General features: G+C 48.1%; 2 protein-coding genes across 5 annotated transcripts in view; both read left to right on the forward strand.

The window, feature by feature from the left end:
- NARS2 (asparaginyl-tRNA synthetase 2, mitochondrial) overlaps positions 1 to 945 on the forward strand; it is a 52685-nt gene extending 51740 nt beyond the window's left edge. For all 3 annotated transcript variants that reach the window (XM_055801275.1, XM_055801274.1, XM_055801272.1), the window contains one exon: positions 132 to 945. In XM_055801275.1, coding sequence (XP_055657250.1) covers positions 132 to 276 — 145 coding nt within the window. In that variant the 3' untranslated portion in view covers positions 277 to 945. The remainder of the gene's footprint in view (positions 1 to 131) is intronic.
- A 12170-nt stretch (positions 946 to 13115) lies between these two features.
- Positions 13116 to 14322, forward strand: part of GAB2 (GRB2 associated binding protein 2) — a 102044-nt gene continuing 100837 nt past the window's right edge. Inside the window, exon 1 of one of the 2 annotated variants that reach the window (XR_008746752.1) lies at positions 13116 to 13281. Coding sequence is in view for 1 of the 2 variants with exons in the window: in XM_055801276.1 (XP_055657251.1) it covers positions 13210 to 13281 (72 nt within the window). In the remaining variant the exon portion in view is untranslated. The remainder of the gene's footprint in view (positions 13282 to 14322) is intronic. The other variant, XM_055801276.1, reaches the window with a different exon arrangement.

The following is a 14322-nucleotide window of genomic DNA, read 5'->3' on the forward strand; positions in this document are numbered from 1 at the left end:
GGCATAATCCACAGTGGTTAGGGTCAAAGGGAAGTAATTAAGGTGGAAAAGCAAAAACCCTAGATAAAAAACTCTCTCGAATTACGTCAGCATAACCATGCTGCAAATGTAACTGTCTGTTTAAATTACAGGTATCTAGACCTCCGAAAATTCGGCTCAGTTCCTCATGGAGGCTTCGGAATGGGGTTTGAACGCTACCTGCAGTACATCTTGGGAGTTGGCAATATCAAAGATGTTATTCCTTTCCCCAGGTTTCCGCACTCCTGTCTCCTGTAGCGCAGCGGTTGACTTGGGTGGAGAAAACTGCTGGTGTGACTATATGTATATAACATACTAGAATATGACTATGTATTTTAGTGGGAAATCAAGATAATTTTTATATCAGTGAAACTCGTGACTGGCTTATTGAAGTAATATATGTCCTGGTGAGACTACGGAAGCACGCTAGCGGTTAACTTGATAACAGTTCCTGTCTTCAGTGCGCTTCAGGAACATTAATAAATCCCACTTAACTAAAGGGTTAAGATTCTTGTGAGACTAGCCCAAGCAATGGAAGTACTGTCTAAGTGTGGTTGGAAGGCGGTGGGGGTTTTATGTGAAATACTAATAAGGAGGTGTGACCTAAAATGGACTGGGAGACAGTGAGGCTTCAATAGGCTTTAATTAAATGCGTGAAGAGTGCTTTGAAGATTGAGTGTTACAAAATTGCAAAGATTGTCATGGGCTGTGATTCACTTGCTCTTACAAAATGGCTACTGTAAAGCGTGGTTCTCCCCCCCCCCCCCCCCCCCCCCCTTTTTCTTAAATGCAAATATTGTTTACCTTGGAAAAGTCAGCCAAACCTAGCAAGGAATAATGCCATATTGGAACTGCTGGAGTGAATTAGGTGAATGATGTTTGATTTTGTGAATCGTCAATAAAGATGTACACTGGGTTGTTTTGTAACTCTGTATATGGTTTCTTCTTCTCACAAAACTGTAGCACTCAGCATCATTGTGTTACCTTCAGTGTCTTGGGTAGATGTTTCTTTTTCTGTGTACCCGAATTAGTTGCACTGCCTCTGCAGGAAATAACCTGTTTTCTGTCTCCAAGAGAGCACGTGTTCACAGCAGAAAGAAGTGTTCAGTTAGATGAGAGTTCATTCATCTTTCCAGAGCTGGTTTGCAGTTTATTGGTGGGTTTTTGCTTTTGCTTTGCCTTGTTGTTGTTGTTATTGAGAAAATTTCTCACTTGCTCATCAGACCAAGCAGTTTTCTCTGTATTTTGAAACAACCAATATAAGCTCCCAAGCATTGCCTATGTGTTAAGCAATTGCTTATCACTATAGGATCTGAACTCCTCTCAGTCTTTAATGGGTTTATGCTCTGAGCTTCCCTGCCAGGTAAAGAAATAATTCATTTCTGTTTTGAAGACAGGATTATGGGAAGATGAAGTGACTTGCCTAAGGCAATTAGAAACCAGTGGTTTATTTGGGACTTGAACTGAGGGTTCCCAGCATCTTTCCTCCCTTCCAAATTATCACAATCCAGCAAATGGTCATTTGCATAGTGCTTACTACTGTGGAGCCCAAGACAGCAGCAGTATGAACAACATATATATAAAGAGAAAAAGCAAGGTAACAGCTTTATTCCTAATGAACCCCGTGTAAATTGGCACCTACAACGTGAAGTAACTGCAGAACAGCCCTGAAGACTTCTTTTCCAAGTAGATGAAAGAGACTGAAAAAATAGTAATCGACTAGCATTGCACTGGTAGTTTTGCAGTCGCAGTTCTCTCTGGTAGGGCTGTATAAGAGTGCACCTGCAGTGTCTAAAAATACATATTTATGTCATGTGGCACCTGCCTTGTTTCAGTTTGGGCCACGGCTAGGGCTTTTATGTCTTACGATCACGCAATCAGCATCACCACGAGGTCATTACTTTGGGGTGTTTGTTGCATGCATTGAGACATCCCCTGCATATCAAGATTAATTTTTTTTATCTCCTTTGTCTGCTTGAGCAGGCAGGTGTTAACTGTGCATTTGCTGGTTTGCATTTCCCAGTACAGCCTTGAGTTGGTAAGTCTGGTTCCACAAAATGGTTCAAGCACCTGCCTTCCCTTTGAAACCACTGAGAACTTCCTACATTGGACACCTGAGTATGTTCCTGCATTTGGACAGTGTCTACTTTTGTTGCATTGTCTTGTGTCATTGCTGGCCTTAACGTTATGCAATTACTTCTCTCAGCAGAAAGATGTGGAAAAAGTACAGCTGCCAAACAGCCCTATCCATACCATCTTCCTAAATAACTTGTGATGAGCAGGTGTCCTTGTTGAGATCCTTAGTCACTGGTTCTGTCACAGTTGCTGTAAATGAGAGTGCCTGGACTGAAAGCCCATCTGCTGAAAACAGAGTGGGTGGCTGGCAGAGCCGTCTCCTGTCCACTCTGCCCCTCACCCCTGCGCAGCTCAGGGCTGGCTCTGTTGGTTTTGGCATCAGCGGGCCCTTGTCAGCAGGAGGTTGTTGATGGTGCTGTGAGATGCCAGGTCTGATGGGCAGGGTGGGGCTAAACAGCAACAGGTGGAAAACAAGGTGGAGAGAAGAAGACAATGGAAAGTGCCAGAAAGTCATAGGATGATGTGGCTTGAGTCAGAAGTTACAGGAAAGGATAGCAGGAGTGTTTCAAAGAGGCTTGCAGAGTGGCTGTCAGGGCCTTACATGAGGTGACAGCTTGTGAAAACCAAGGGCTGGTATGGTCCACCCTTCATTCTTTGCCTCGCTAAGGGGTTGTTGCAAGACAGAAGGAAAAGGTTGAACCTTTGATTTGTAGCCAGGCAGGTAGATGAAGGTATATGGTAAGAAAGATGTAGCGAGGATGCAGCATGAATGGTTCTTTGTGCATTTCCGAGTAGGTGTCCAAGAGGAGCAGTGTCCCCAGGCTTCTACGTGTTTTTCTGTTTCATTTGAAGGTACTTGGTGAGTTGGAGATCCGAAGGGCAGGGTTGATCTAAGGGAGCATTGCCCTTGGGTCTAAAAGCTCATCCAAAGCGCTACCCCCAGTAACCTGGCAGGATAAGCAGGAGGAGAGCAGGGTTGTGCCCAACAGAACTAACCAGGTGAACACTCTGGCTCAGAAGGGAGAAGAAAGAGTTGTCCCGTCTTGGAAACAGCCTTCAACGTGTGTTTTTTCCTAGTGGTGGGAGAGAGGAGGCGGTAGAGGCTGAGGCCTGCGTACGTGATGATACTGCTTAGGGTTAATACCAAGACGCGTTCCTGTGAGAATCATGATTTATGGGTGCCAGCAAGGGTGGGAGCTGCTCTTTGCCTCCAGGCTGGCATTGTTCACCCCGTGCTATGTATATATAATGGGCTGGTATTGCCAAGGAATGCAGCATGTTTTCCCTGGGATTTCCATGTGGAATGTCATGTATTTCCTTTGAATCTCCTCTCCCAGCACGAAACGGAAGTTAATTGGGAGAACAGGGGAGGTTGTTCCTCTTGGCCATCCAGGCAGGGAAACGCACGGAGAATTTCCTAGGCTTAAGCAGTTTTCCTTACTACGTCTTCTCTTACAAGTCTGCACTGACAGTGGCTGAGGCCAGATAAAAGCTTTGACACTTCTTCAAATAAAAAGCTGTTATTCTTTGCGCACAGGAATCATCTCTTAGCGTGAACGTGCAGCGCAGTAGGTGACGTTTTCAGTGCGGTAAGCACTCAGCTCTCGAGCCCAGGTGACCAGCAGGGTCTCTGCTAGCATCCTTTTGGTAAGTATTTCTTGAAGTTTCAGTTCCTCGGCAGCCAGTACTGCCTCTTTTTCGGGTTTGTCCTCACTTTAAGCTTCAGAGGAAAGAATGAGTGTCATTGATTACTGCAGTGTGGCTTTGCAACATGAGGACAGTGATGGGAGAGCAACACTGCTGGGAATAAAAGAGCAATGCCATAAACTTTGCATAACCAAATGCCAGCCTCTTAGAAGAGCAGAGGAAAACCTTTGTTTTCTCTTCAAGGATACCAGGTAATCCCTTCACATAAGGTTTTTATGTGCAGGATCAAAGTATCCCAAAGTAGTCTTATTTTTAATTAGAAAAATAATACCTGCAGAACTAAGACCATGTCTCGGTCTTCTCGTTTTTAAAATCCACAGGAGAGCAAATGCATGCTCTGAAGCTATTAGTAGAGACTGCTGTTCTCTCCTGTATGATTTATGTTGTGGTACTATGGCAGCGTTTAGATCTTGGACTGTTGTACTAGCTTCTGTACAAGCATAGATGAAAAGATACATGGCTGAGCCAAATCTTTAAAAGTCAGCAAACCAGCGCAGGGATTTTAGCTGAATTACCTGCATTCAGGCCCCCAGACCTGAGGGGAAAGCAGCAAGGTGCCTGGCTCAGCAGTCCTCTCTCCAGTTTATTTGGTAGTAGTTGTAATTTATAAAGCATCTCTTGTTTGAGGGAATGCCAAGACTTTGATGGGAAATGTAACATACCGTTTTGCTTGCTGGACTAATATTGATTGTTTTGGAAATAGCTTATAGATGTGTTTTTCTTCGGGGGGAGAAGGGGACTAACTTGCCAAAAAACACTTCGGTCATTGTTTCCATTAAATGTGTGTATAGAGATAAATGTGGTTTTGCTACTGCTGAAACCAATAACAGCCATTACTACTGTTGGTTTAGCCTCTGCTTACACTTAGGAAGAATCAGGAGATGGATCCAAAGGAGAAATAAGAAAGACTTTGTATAAAGATTGTCAAAGTTCTAATTTCCTCAGATCTAACCAAAGCTGCCGTAGCCACAAAAAATGGTGGTCTCGGGGGTGAATTTATTGTTTTGTCTTACTGTTCGTTCCAGAGCCATGACCTTCAGAAGGATTGTAAAGTTTTATTTTATGATCCTGCTGGTAAAGAGACGTATGTAATTTACTATATGAGTTCTTACAGACTTGGCTAACAACAAGTTTGACCCAGAGTTCAAAGAAATTATGGCTCCCGTTGTTTTATTGCTGCTGTGAAATGTATTATACTCTGTCCTGCAGCTGTGTCTCAGTGTCCGCTGCACAAGGTGTTCGGCAAAGATGCTGTGAAGGGAGAGCTTTCACCTAAAGGGCAAGAGAGGGGCAAGACTGGGTGGGCATTTCGAAGTCCTATCCTAGCTCCATCGGAAACTGTAGGCTTCATTATGGGTGAAATGGGGATGAAATGACTTCAGAAGCCTTGTTGCTCTTATTGCTGATGCTATTTTACTGCGGGAAGTTGAGGCGCGGAGCAATTAAGCTGCTTGCCGAAGGTTATGGAAGATGTGTAGCTGAACCGTGGAACTGACCCAAATCGACCAAATCCTTGCTCAGTGCCTCCCACGAGGCTTCCCTCTGTTTGCCTTTGGGTGCACTGCCGCACCAGAAGCAAGGCAGGATGTTTGCAACTGATCTGGTTTCAAACACATTTTTGGCATTTCTAAGATCCTAGACTATGCTTCAGTGATTTTTATCTATCCCTGTATATCCCAAGGCCTTTCAGAGATAGCAATTGTGTTGTTTATTTTTATTACTCCTACAATTGATTTTTCTGAATAAGTCGAGGCAGCCAACAGAGTACATTTTTTATTTTCTTTGCAAAGCTCGATCTTGCTTGTTGCTCTTCAGCAATAGCTGCATATCTTGCTGTCATCAGCAGGTTAATGTGCTGATACCTGTATGTGCTGTAAGAGCAGAAATCTAAATTTTCAGAAGCCACCGATGATATGGATTGTTGGCGAAAAATACACAAACTGCACAGTGTGGGCTGGGAGGTGGCCTTGGTAAATCATGCAACTGCATAAGTTTCTATATTGGACTGTTCTATACTATCTGCCGTGAGTTCCAAAAGAGGCTAGATTTCCAGCTACAGGGGAAAATAATTATATTTCGTAGACACAATGGTTTAGTAATAGTACCTGTATGGAGTCTTTACCTCCAAAGTTATTTTTGAGCATTAATTCAGTGCTGTCTTTGTGGCCCTTTGAAGGTGCTGTACTCTAAGAGCCCAGTGCTGTGCTTCAGCTGTGTGAAGCAGGCTCGTGAGCCATATTTTTCTGAGACACAGGTCTCCTGTTTTGTGCCTGTGCCTTAGCTTTGCTGCTGCTCTCTTGGCGAATGCATGGCCACAGGCTGCTTGTCCAAGCAGGAGACAGCTGGACACCCGGCCCTAGAGAACTTCAAGGCTTACTGACCTCTCTGTGTCGGTGCTGTCAGGGCTGCTCACACAGCTGTGATGCTGCAGGTGAGTGCAGGAAAGTGAGGGACAGATGAAGGGACTCGCCAGAGGCTATGCAGGGAAGAAAGACTTAGAATCCGTGTTTCCAGGCTCTGCTGCCTGAGTCAAGAACAGGTTTCTCCCATTTCTGCAGGAAGTTATAGAAAACCAGTGCCCAGCCGATAGCGAGTTTGCAGCTCCAGGAGAGCCAGCTGCAAGTGCTTACCTGCTGCAGAGATTCTGGTGTGGCTGTAACTGATGGGGCCTCACTCTGGCAGGTTGGAGTCACACAACAGCATCTCCATGAAGCACTGGAAATGAACTCTGTAGTTGTTTAGTATAAATAAATCACCATGTGCATTCAGGCTTGCCCAGCAGCAGCATAGCTGCCGAGCAGGGGCTCTGCACAGCAGCTGAAGTGCTGGGCAGGGTGTGCTTTAGGTGCCTCTCTGTAAACATGCATGGGTGGTGCTTTTCCATATCACCCCACGCGTCTGAACTTTGCCACCCGCAAAACCCAGATAACCGTGCAAATCAAGTCTGAAGGCCCAGTTTATAGAGTGGCTTCAGTCTTTCCAATTCCATTATTATTAATAGCATTTAATAAATTAGTAGCATTTATGACGATTTATGAAGTATAAGATTCAAGTATTTAAAAAATTTCATGAGCGTATTTGTTAATGAACTTGGTGGATGACTTGCTGGGCAGGATTACATTGCTGTGTCCTTAGAATACGTGCTAAAGCACGGTGGGTTTAGCACCATGTTACTCCGGTCCCCCGCTTCTGATCTAGTAGCATGTGTAACACTGCTGGTATGAAAAAAAAAAAAAAAAAAGGAAGAATGTTTGGGCTAAAACCCTCTGAGATAGAACATTATGAAATGTTCATTTCCCAGGTCATTAGAAACTCAAAATAGCCATCTGGCCGAAGCCAGAGATACGTACGTCTGCATCTACAGTTTAACAGCAGTCGGCTGTGAGGTGGCTGCTCTGTGGCATTTGGGACTGGAAGCTGGCGAGCATCCTTTGCTGCTGATCTTAGGGAAGTCTCTTCGCACTTCGGTCTTTCTACGGTTGATCTGCAATTCAAAATTGAACTGGCTTTTACGTGTCTGTCTAAAATGCAATCAGCATTTCAACCAGGAATATAATACACTTCCTATGCCTCCAAATGGCATAAAAAGCTTTGAAGCCACAAAAGCGTATCACCTCCGCACGCTGCTCGAGTAATTTTCACTGTTAGAGAAGTGCCATATTTCAGTCTCCATTTGCCAGGCCTCGGCATCTGTCGGGAGCGGATTAGTGTGTCAACTCTCAGCATTTCAGGGGCATTAGAAAAGACCACAGGCTCTTGAATTTGCAAAATTTGACCTAAAGTATGATGGGAACAGGGAACAGGCTTTCATATGCTGCTTCTGTGACTTAATACTGGTGGGAGCTGGGGCCCCTGAAAAATCAGGTCTTTATGCTGCTGGCTTTGTGAGGTTTACCAGGTGCCACTCTCTCACCTATAGATTACCTGTAGCAGAGCTGTAAGTCTGCTAATAAACACAGCATTTTGTATGTTCGTGGTTCTCAGCCGGTGATGTATGGGAGAAAATAGGACCTGAGAGACGCCGTTCTCATCAGCCGTTCACTCCGGCTTCCCTGCTTGTACAGCATGAATAATAAGATTTAGGTCTCAAAGCTCATGTGCATCATAGGTCTCTGCTCCAGTAGTATTAGCTCTAAGCTGTGCATGGTCTACAGTTGTAAACAAACGTAGAAATATGTACTCTTAAATAATTTACACTTTCTAGGAGAGGCCTGAACGTAATATGACAGAAACGACTTCCTTCTTCTAATAGAATTTTTAGTTCATTATATATCGACTGTACAGTGCATGCTCATATCCCGAAGGGGTGTCATTGGAAGGAGGAATAAGGGGAAAGCATCTGTTTTTATTCTGGCTTCTGTTCTGACCAGCAAATATAATGGCACATGACCGTTGAGCCGACAGTAATCCAGTTACAAAAGTCTTCAGAGTTACTGCACCAACCAAATTAAACTTGATTACATCCAATTATGCTGAAAACCCAGACAACAGCTCTTAGCTTGGGGTGAAGTAACTTCTTGCTATCGCATGTGGGGAGGCCTTGCGGGGTGTCAGGAGGATAATTGCTCGTTTGCTCTACCACAGAGCACCATCTGCTCTTGAAGTAATGCCTAAGGATGTGAGAGTATACCAGGGTCGGGCAAAGAGGCAGGGGAGCCCGGCAAAGATTTCTCCCTGCTTGTTTTATTATCATTTGTTTTATGGTTGCTTGCCCTGGGCCCAGCTGCAGTCAAAGCCCCATTGTGCCAAGTAGTGTCCGTAGAGGGAATCCTTTCCATACAGAGCTTCTGGTCTCCTCAGGAAAAAACTAGGATGAAGTGGCCTTTATGCTTAAATCAGAATAGCATCTGTGTCTGGAGCATTGCCTGGTGCTCTTTCCACGAAGCAATGCTACAATGGTTTTCTGTCTTGAGAAGGTGAGAAAAAAAAAAAGGGAAAACTCCCGTTTTCCTTCTCTTCCATGGTGGAAACAGCATAAGCGGGAGAAAAAAGGGAAAACATAGCTGCCAAAAACTTAGCCAGATCCAGGCAGGAGAGTCTGCATGAGGAACTCATCCATCCTACAGGAAGGACCAGCCATAAAGAAGCTCTACCTGGACCCCAAACCTGAGAAATGTATCAGTAGCATTCTGTCCCAGCTCAGCTCCAGGCAAAGTTATTTCTAACTGTCCAGTTTCTGAAGGAAGCAGGACTGGGCTTCAGCTTGGACTGTGGTTCCTGAATAGGAAAATCCGTTTGATTGCCTTCAAGTGCAAGGACTGGAAGTGCCCTGTGGCCGCATCTACAGACACCACCCAGCTCCCTCTCCGTGCTGCCCGGCGGTCTGCATCCATTCTGGATCGGATGTGCCGGGTCTTGCCAGGATCTCCAACAGGGAGGGGGCAAAGCAGGTTTAATCCATTGTTTCCCCATCACCACCACTCACAACTGGACCATCAAGTCCAAGGGAACATGTGCCCCTTGAACACCGCCGACCTGCGAGTCATGTCTTCCCTGCTCTCTTTTTTTGAGCCCCTATTAGGGCATCCAAGCTCTGATGCCCATGTCTTTGACAGAATGCTGTAGTGATGATGCTTCAAACTGTCTCATTATCTGATCAAAGCATCCTGTGCCACTATTCCCCCGGCTCATGGAAAGCAGCCAGTGCTGCTGGAGCTGCTGTCTTTCACGCAAAGGAAAGGAGTCTTGTGGTTTGGCTTTGATTGCAGTTGTTCTGGGGAGCTTGCTCTGCTCTTACGGAGGGTGTAAAGCTTGAAAAGGCTCGGGTTCTTGAAAGAGGTGATTATTATTTTTTTTCTGACTTGAAAATTCTTGATGAAATAAAATAAGCTGCTTCCATCTAGCTCTGCTGCAGGAACTGTTGCGTGAAGATAAAGTCAAGTCGTATTGTTGTGGAGCTGGATCTCACGAGACCGAGCATTCGCTCAGAATTGAAAAGCAGGCACGTAGCACCAAGCAGCAGAGCAGATTTTTTAACGTCTTTCCTCCGCGCCCCCCGCCCGTTTTGGTTTATATTAACCTCAGTATAGGGCATTTCCAAGGGATTAGTGGCTGGCTGGGGTAAGCAGCCCAAAGCATTTCAGCCAGCTGGTCCCTAATCCCCAGGAAATGCCCTGAGTCTCCATCCATCTCTACTACTCCACCAGCGACGCGGAGCGAGGAGGGGAAAGGCTCTGCCTGCAGCTTTCCCTCGTGCCAGTAGATGGCACAGCCCATTTAAATAACGAGCAGGCAGGAGAAGCAGTGGCTGTTGTGGTTTCTTTCTTCGAAGTTCTGATTTTTCATAGATTTCGGTTTCAGACAGGAACGAGGAAGCGCGCTGAAGGTTGCAGTGAAAAAACCCGGAGGTTTCTGCGGGAGAAAGTGTAACCGTGTCGTGCGCCCCGGCACATTCAACACGCCGCACAAGGGCTTTGTCTTGGAAAAATGTTTCTCTTTCAGCCCTACCCTTTTACGGGGAATATGATTTCTTACATGGCATCTCTTAACTTCTCCCTTGCCATGCCTGCTAATTCTGCTGTTCCTCCTTCAGCTGCTCCTGCTGGCAGAGACACATTCTCAATGGCTTCATATAATTCCCTCGCTGCATTTTTCCAAGCCGGGGATGTGGTTTTCACAGTTTTCCACCAAGGCTGCTGGCTGTTAGCTCAGACTCCGGAGATGTACGCAGTCAGCTGGGGCCAGCCTAAGTTCAGCCTCCGCCGCCGGTTGGAGGAACAGCTTGAAGTTGGTAAAACTGTTACGAACGCACAAGCGCTGCCAAATCAGAGCCACGTTCATGACATACATCGTCTTTAATTCCTAGAGGCATTGGGGGTAATATTTGCCTTCCTGGCCAAATGCTTTAAGTAGGGCCAGCATTGTAAGGCATTGTAACATTGCATGCATTGGATCATATGTAATCTGGCAGCCCGATGCCAGAATTAACTTGCTGTTCCCACTTTGCATTACAGCCACGGTGGAATTAGGGAGGCACGTTCATGTGGAGCATCTTTGTTTTGAGCGTTTTTCTGTGTAAAGCTTGTATTTCACACTTGAGATGGCAGCATATTTAAGTGTACAGAAAAAATGCAACTCATTTCCCATCCAGAAGTCCCAGGGGTACTTCGTGTTTTGGATACCGTTCAGAAATATCTTTTGATAAACCAAGTCAGTAAATGTAATCCAGAATGGGGGATGAGCGGAGTGAAAGGGTAGGACAGCAAGGGAGCGGTGTAATAAACCAAAGGCTGTCACAGAACACGTAGAATAATTCATTCCAATTCACACGATGATAATTATGGAGCATTTCTTTAAACATCCATTGCCCAAATGAAGTGTTCCAACTCCGCGTGGTGGAAGTTGTTAACATAAAAATGCAGACGGGGTTCTCTGCAACTGATTGTCGAACTCATACCACTTTGCATTGGTGTTAGTATGAGCGAATTCCTAACCTGTGAGTCGTTAGTATACACCATGGAGTGGCTTTGCACTTTGCATTAATACCTGCGTATTAATCACGATCATCTGCTCTCCATTGCGTCTTTATAAATCCCCAGTAGGTCACTGGCTTGCCTGAGATTGCTTGGGATTTCTCTTAAGGGCAGGTCACCAGGACTCGGTTTTCCCTGTGAATGTGCAAAGTGCCTCTAATCCAGGAGAGTCTGCGGGCGAGACTCTTGCTGCCATGCAGCATAAATTGATACAGCTCCAGTGCACTGAATAAGGCAATGCTGGCTGATGCCAGCGCAGAACTGGTCTCTTCGTCCTCCCCTGCTCTTGGCTCCATCGTGCATGCCGCGTTGGCAGAGATGGGCAAGCGGATCTAACCATAGCTGGCATCTGTGCCGAGATTGCCCAGCGCTTTAATAAGATTGAGCCATTCCTTTGGGCAGCAAAAAGGCAGCAAAATCTTCATTTTTAGCCTTTGCGTTTCACTGGTGGAGAAAGAAGAATAAAGCTGTTGAGAAAACACGTTCCTAGCAAGTGACATACTTGTTCTTCAGGGGGTTATTCCCCTCCTTCAGGTATTCACAAATCTGATAAACAACGTATTGCTTAACTGTGCTGTCCCAATCTTCCAAAGAGGTGTCGTGCCTCCCTCCCAGGGGCACTGTGAGTTGTAATTACTGCTCTGAAGTGAGGCAAGATCCCCGTGCAAGCGGCATTATATGGTGGTGTTGTTCGACATACAGTAGAGCAGCCAGCCAGCATGGAGTTGTTATTGCACCAGCTAGGGCCAAGAACACGTAAGGAGGGACCGTCCCTGCCTGCGGAGGCTGGACAGGCAGGGAAGCTGAGGCAGGGATGACTGAATGTGCCCAAGCAGGTTTGGGGTAGAGCTGCCATATAGAGGCAGTCTTAGAAATCCATCCCCAGCAAACAACCCCGAGCTGTATTTTCCTAACAAGCGGGCAGCGTGAGCGTGTCGTGGGCAAGGAGGACTCGGCTTTTATGGTCGCTGTGCCCAGGTTTCTGCTTTTAAGGATGCAGCAAGAGGAGGGTTAAAGCACAATCCTACTCATAGGGCTGTTGAGGGTAGTTTTTTGTTGCTGCCTGAGCTGGGGAGAGGATCAGACTTAAATGTACAGCGTTTCTAGATCTGGAAAAAGAGAGTTAATCTCAGCCAGGGTATGATATACTGTAATACAAAACCTGGCTTGTCTGTATGAGACTCCACTGGCAGTCAAATCGTTTTTCAGTGGGCACTGCTCCATTATTTAAAAATCAATAATAAAATATGAAGCTTTTATCGATTCCCCGCAAATATTTTTTTTCTTCCCCCCCCCCCCCCCCCTTTCTTTCCTCCAGGAGGGTTTTTGCTGTCGCTGGTTTCCCTGTTTCTTGCTCAAGCTCTTTGTTTTCCTATGGCACCTTCATCTCCTGCCCGAGCCCCTGAGCAGCCTGTCCTTTCGGGGGTGACAATGCCTTTTCCGTCAAGACAGGGGAAGCGTCCTTGGGGGGGGTTGGGGTGATCAAAATCGGACAGTGGAGGCGTTGGGGGGGTTGTACTTTTTTAGGAAGGCAGCGCTGCAGGAGATCACCTGCTGCGGTACGGATAAAGTTTCTGTATAGGTACTGTGCGAGTCCGGCGCGGGGGAGGCAGGGGAGGCAACCCCTCCCGGCCGGCGGGGGGGTCTGGGGGGCCGGGCAGCCCCCCCTCGCCACGGGGTTTGTATCTTTAAAGCAGGCTGGCGGGGCGCCGGGCCGGGCGGGAGGCGTGGTGAGCCGGGGACCCAGCCAGTTTCCTGCTTCCCCGCTCGCAGCCGAGCGGCGGCGGCGGCGGGGGGAGGTGCTCGTCGCCCCCCCCCCTCATCTATCCATCCATCCACCCACCCACTCACCCACCCACCCACCGCCCTCCATGGGCCGGCGCTGCCGGCGCTGAGCGCCGGGAGGCAGCGCCCGGCGGCGCGCCCGGCTGCCGCGATGAGCGGCGGGGAGGTGGTGTGCTCGGGCTGGCTCCGAAAGTCACCGCCGGAGAAGAAGTTACGGAGATACGTAAGTCTCAGCCCACCCTCATCTTCATCGCTACTCGGTGTCGTGCCCCCCACCCCACCCCCAACCCCCGGGTCCTTGCCCCCGGTGGCCGCCGCCCGCCCGGGTGCACCTGCCGCCGCGGAGGCTCGGCGGAGCGCGGGGTGTCCCTTGCCGGGGGGGGTGGGGTGGGGTGGGGTGGTCGTGGCTCCCCGCTGCTGGGGGAGGCGTGGGGGGCAGCATCTCCGATACCCCCACCTTTGCCCCAGGGCAGCGGGGTGACGGCCCCGGGTGGCCGCGCGTGGGCGCCCCGCCGTGGCTGGGGCCCGGGACCCGCTGCTGTCACCCCCCCTTGGCTCTAGTCCTGTGCTGTAGGGGAGCTTGGCAATACCTTTGTCCCAAAGAGTAAAGGTAACGATACACCTTGGACACCCCCCCCCCCCCAACACCCCCGTAACGGTGGCTCTCCCCCTCCCCATGCACGGTTCCTATTAATCATTTAACGTTCCAACCCTTTGAAGCTCGCACCAGCAGCGCTCCGATGGCCTTTTGTGCCATTAGCGGCTGAGATCAAACACTTCAAAGAAGTTGTAAAAAGAGGGTCCAAATGCCAGCTCTGCCACATTCCCCGCGCATTGAAAGAAATAACTGTTCTTTGCGCCCTCCGCCTGACGGTCTTGCCGGCCGCCACGAGCGATAGCGCTCAGAAAGGTGGCTACGCCGAGCTGCCATCCTATGACTCGGCACATCGCTCCCAGAGTTGAAGCCGGGGTCCTGCTCCCCGACTCCATGACCAGCCTCTGCCAGGCTTTGGCTGGCAGGGACACAGGCTCTAGGAGAGAGCTGGATGCTCTCCCTCCCTGGGGGGCCACCAGCCAGGTCGTCCTTTGGTCCCATTGCTTTTGCCCGCGTGTGTTTTGGGAATGGCAGGCGGAACAAGTGCAGCTGGTGTCCGCCCGGTGCCTGTTATTGATTCATGGAAGCATCGCTGCCTACCCTGGAGAGGGAGGTGGGTGTCTGTAGTCCCGTATCGCAGGTGATAGGGCAGGGCTGGAGGGGTGTCTG

This window comes from Falco peregrinus, chromosome 4 (genome assembly GCF_023634155.1).
Source record: "Falco peregrinus isolate bFalPer1 chromosome 4, bFalPer1.pri, whole genome shotgun sequence".
In the NCBI taxonomy this organism is placed as follows: domain Eukaryota; kingdom Metazoa; phylum Chordata; class Aves; order Falconiformes; family Falconidae; genus Falco; species Falco peregrinus.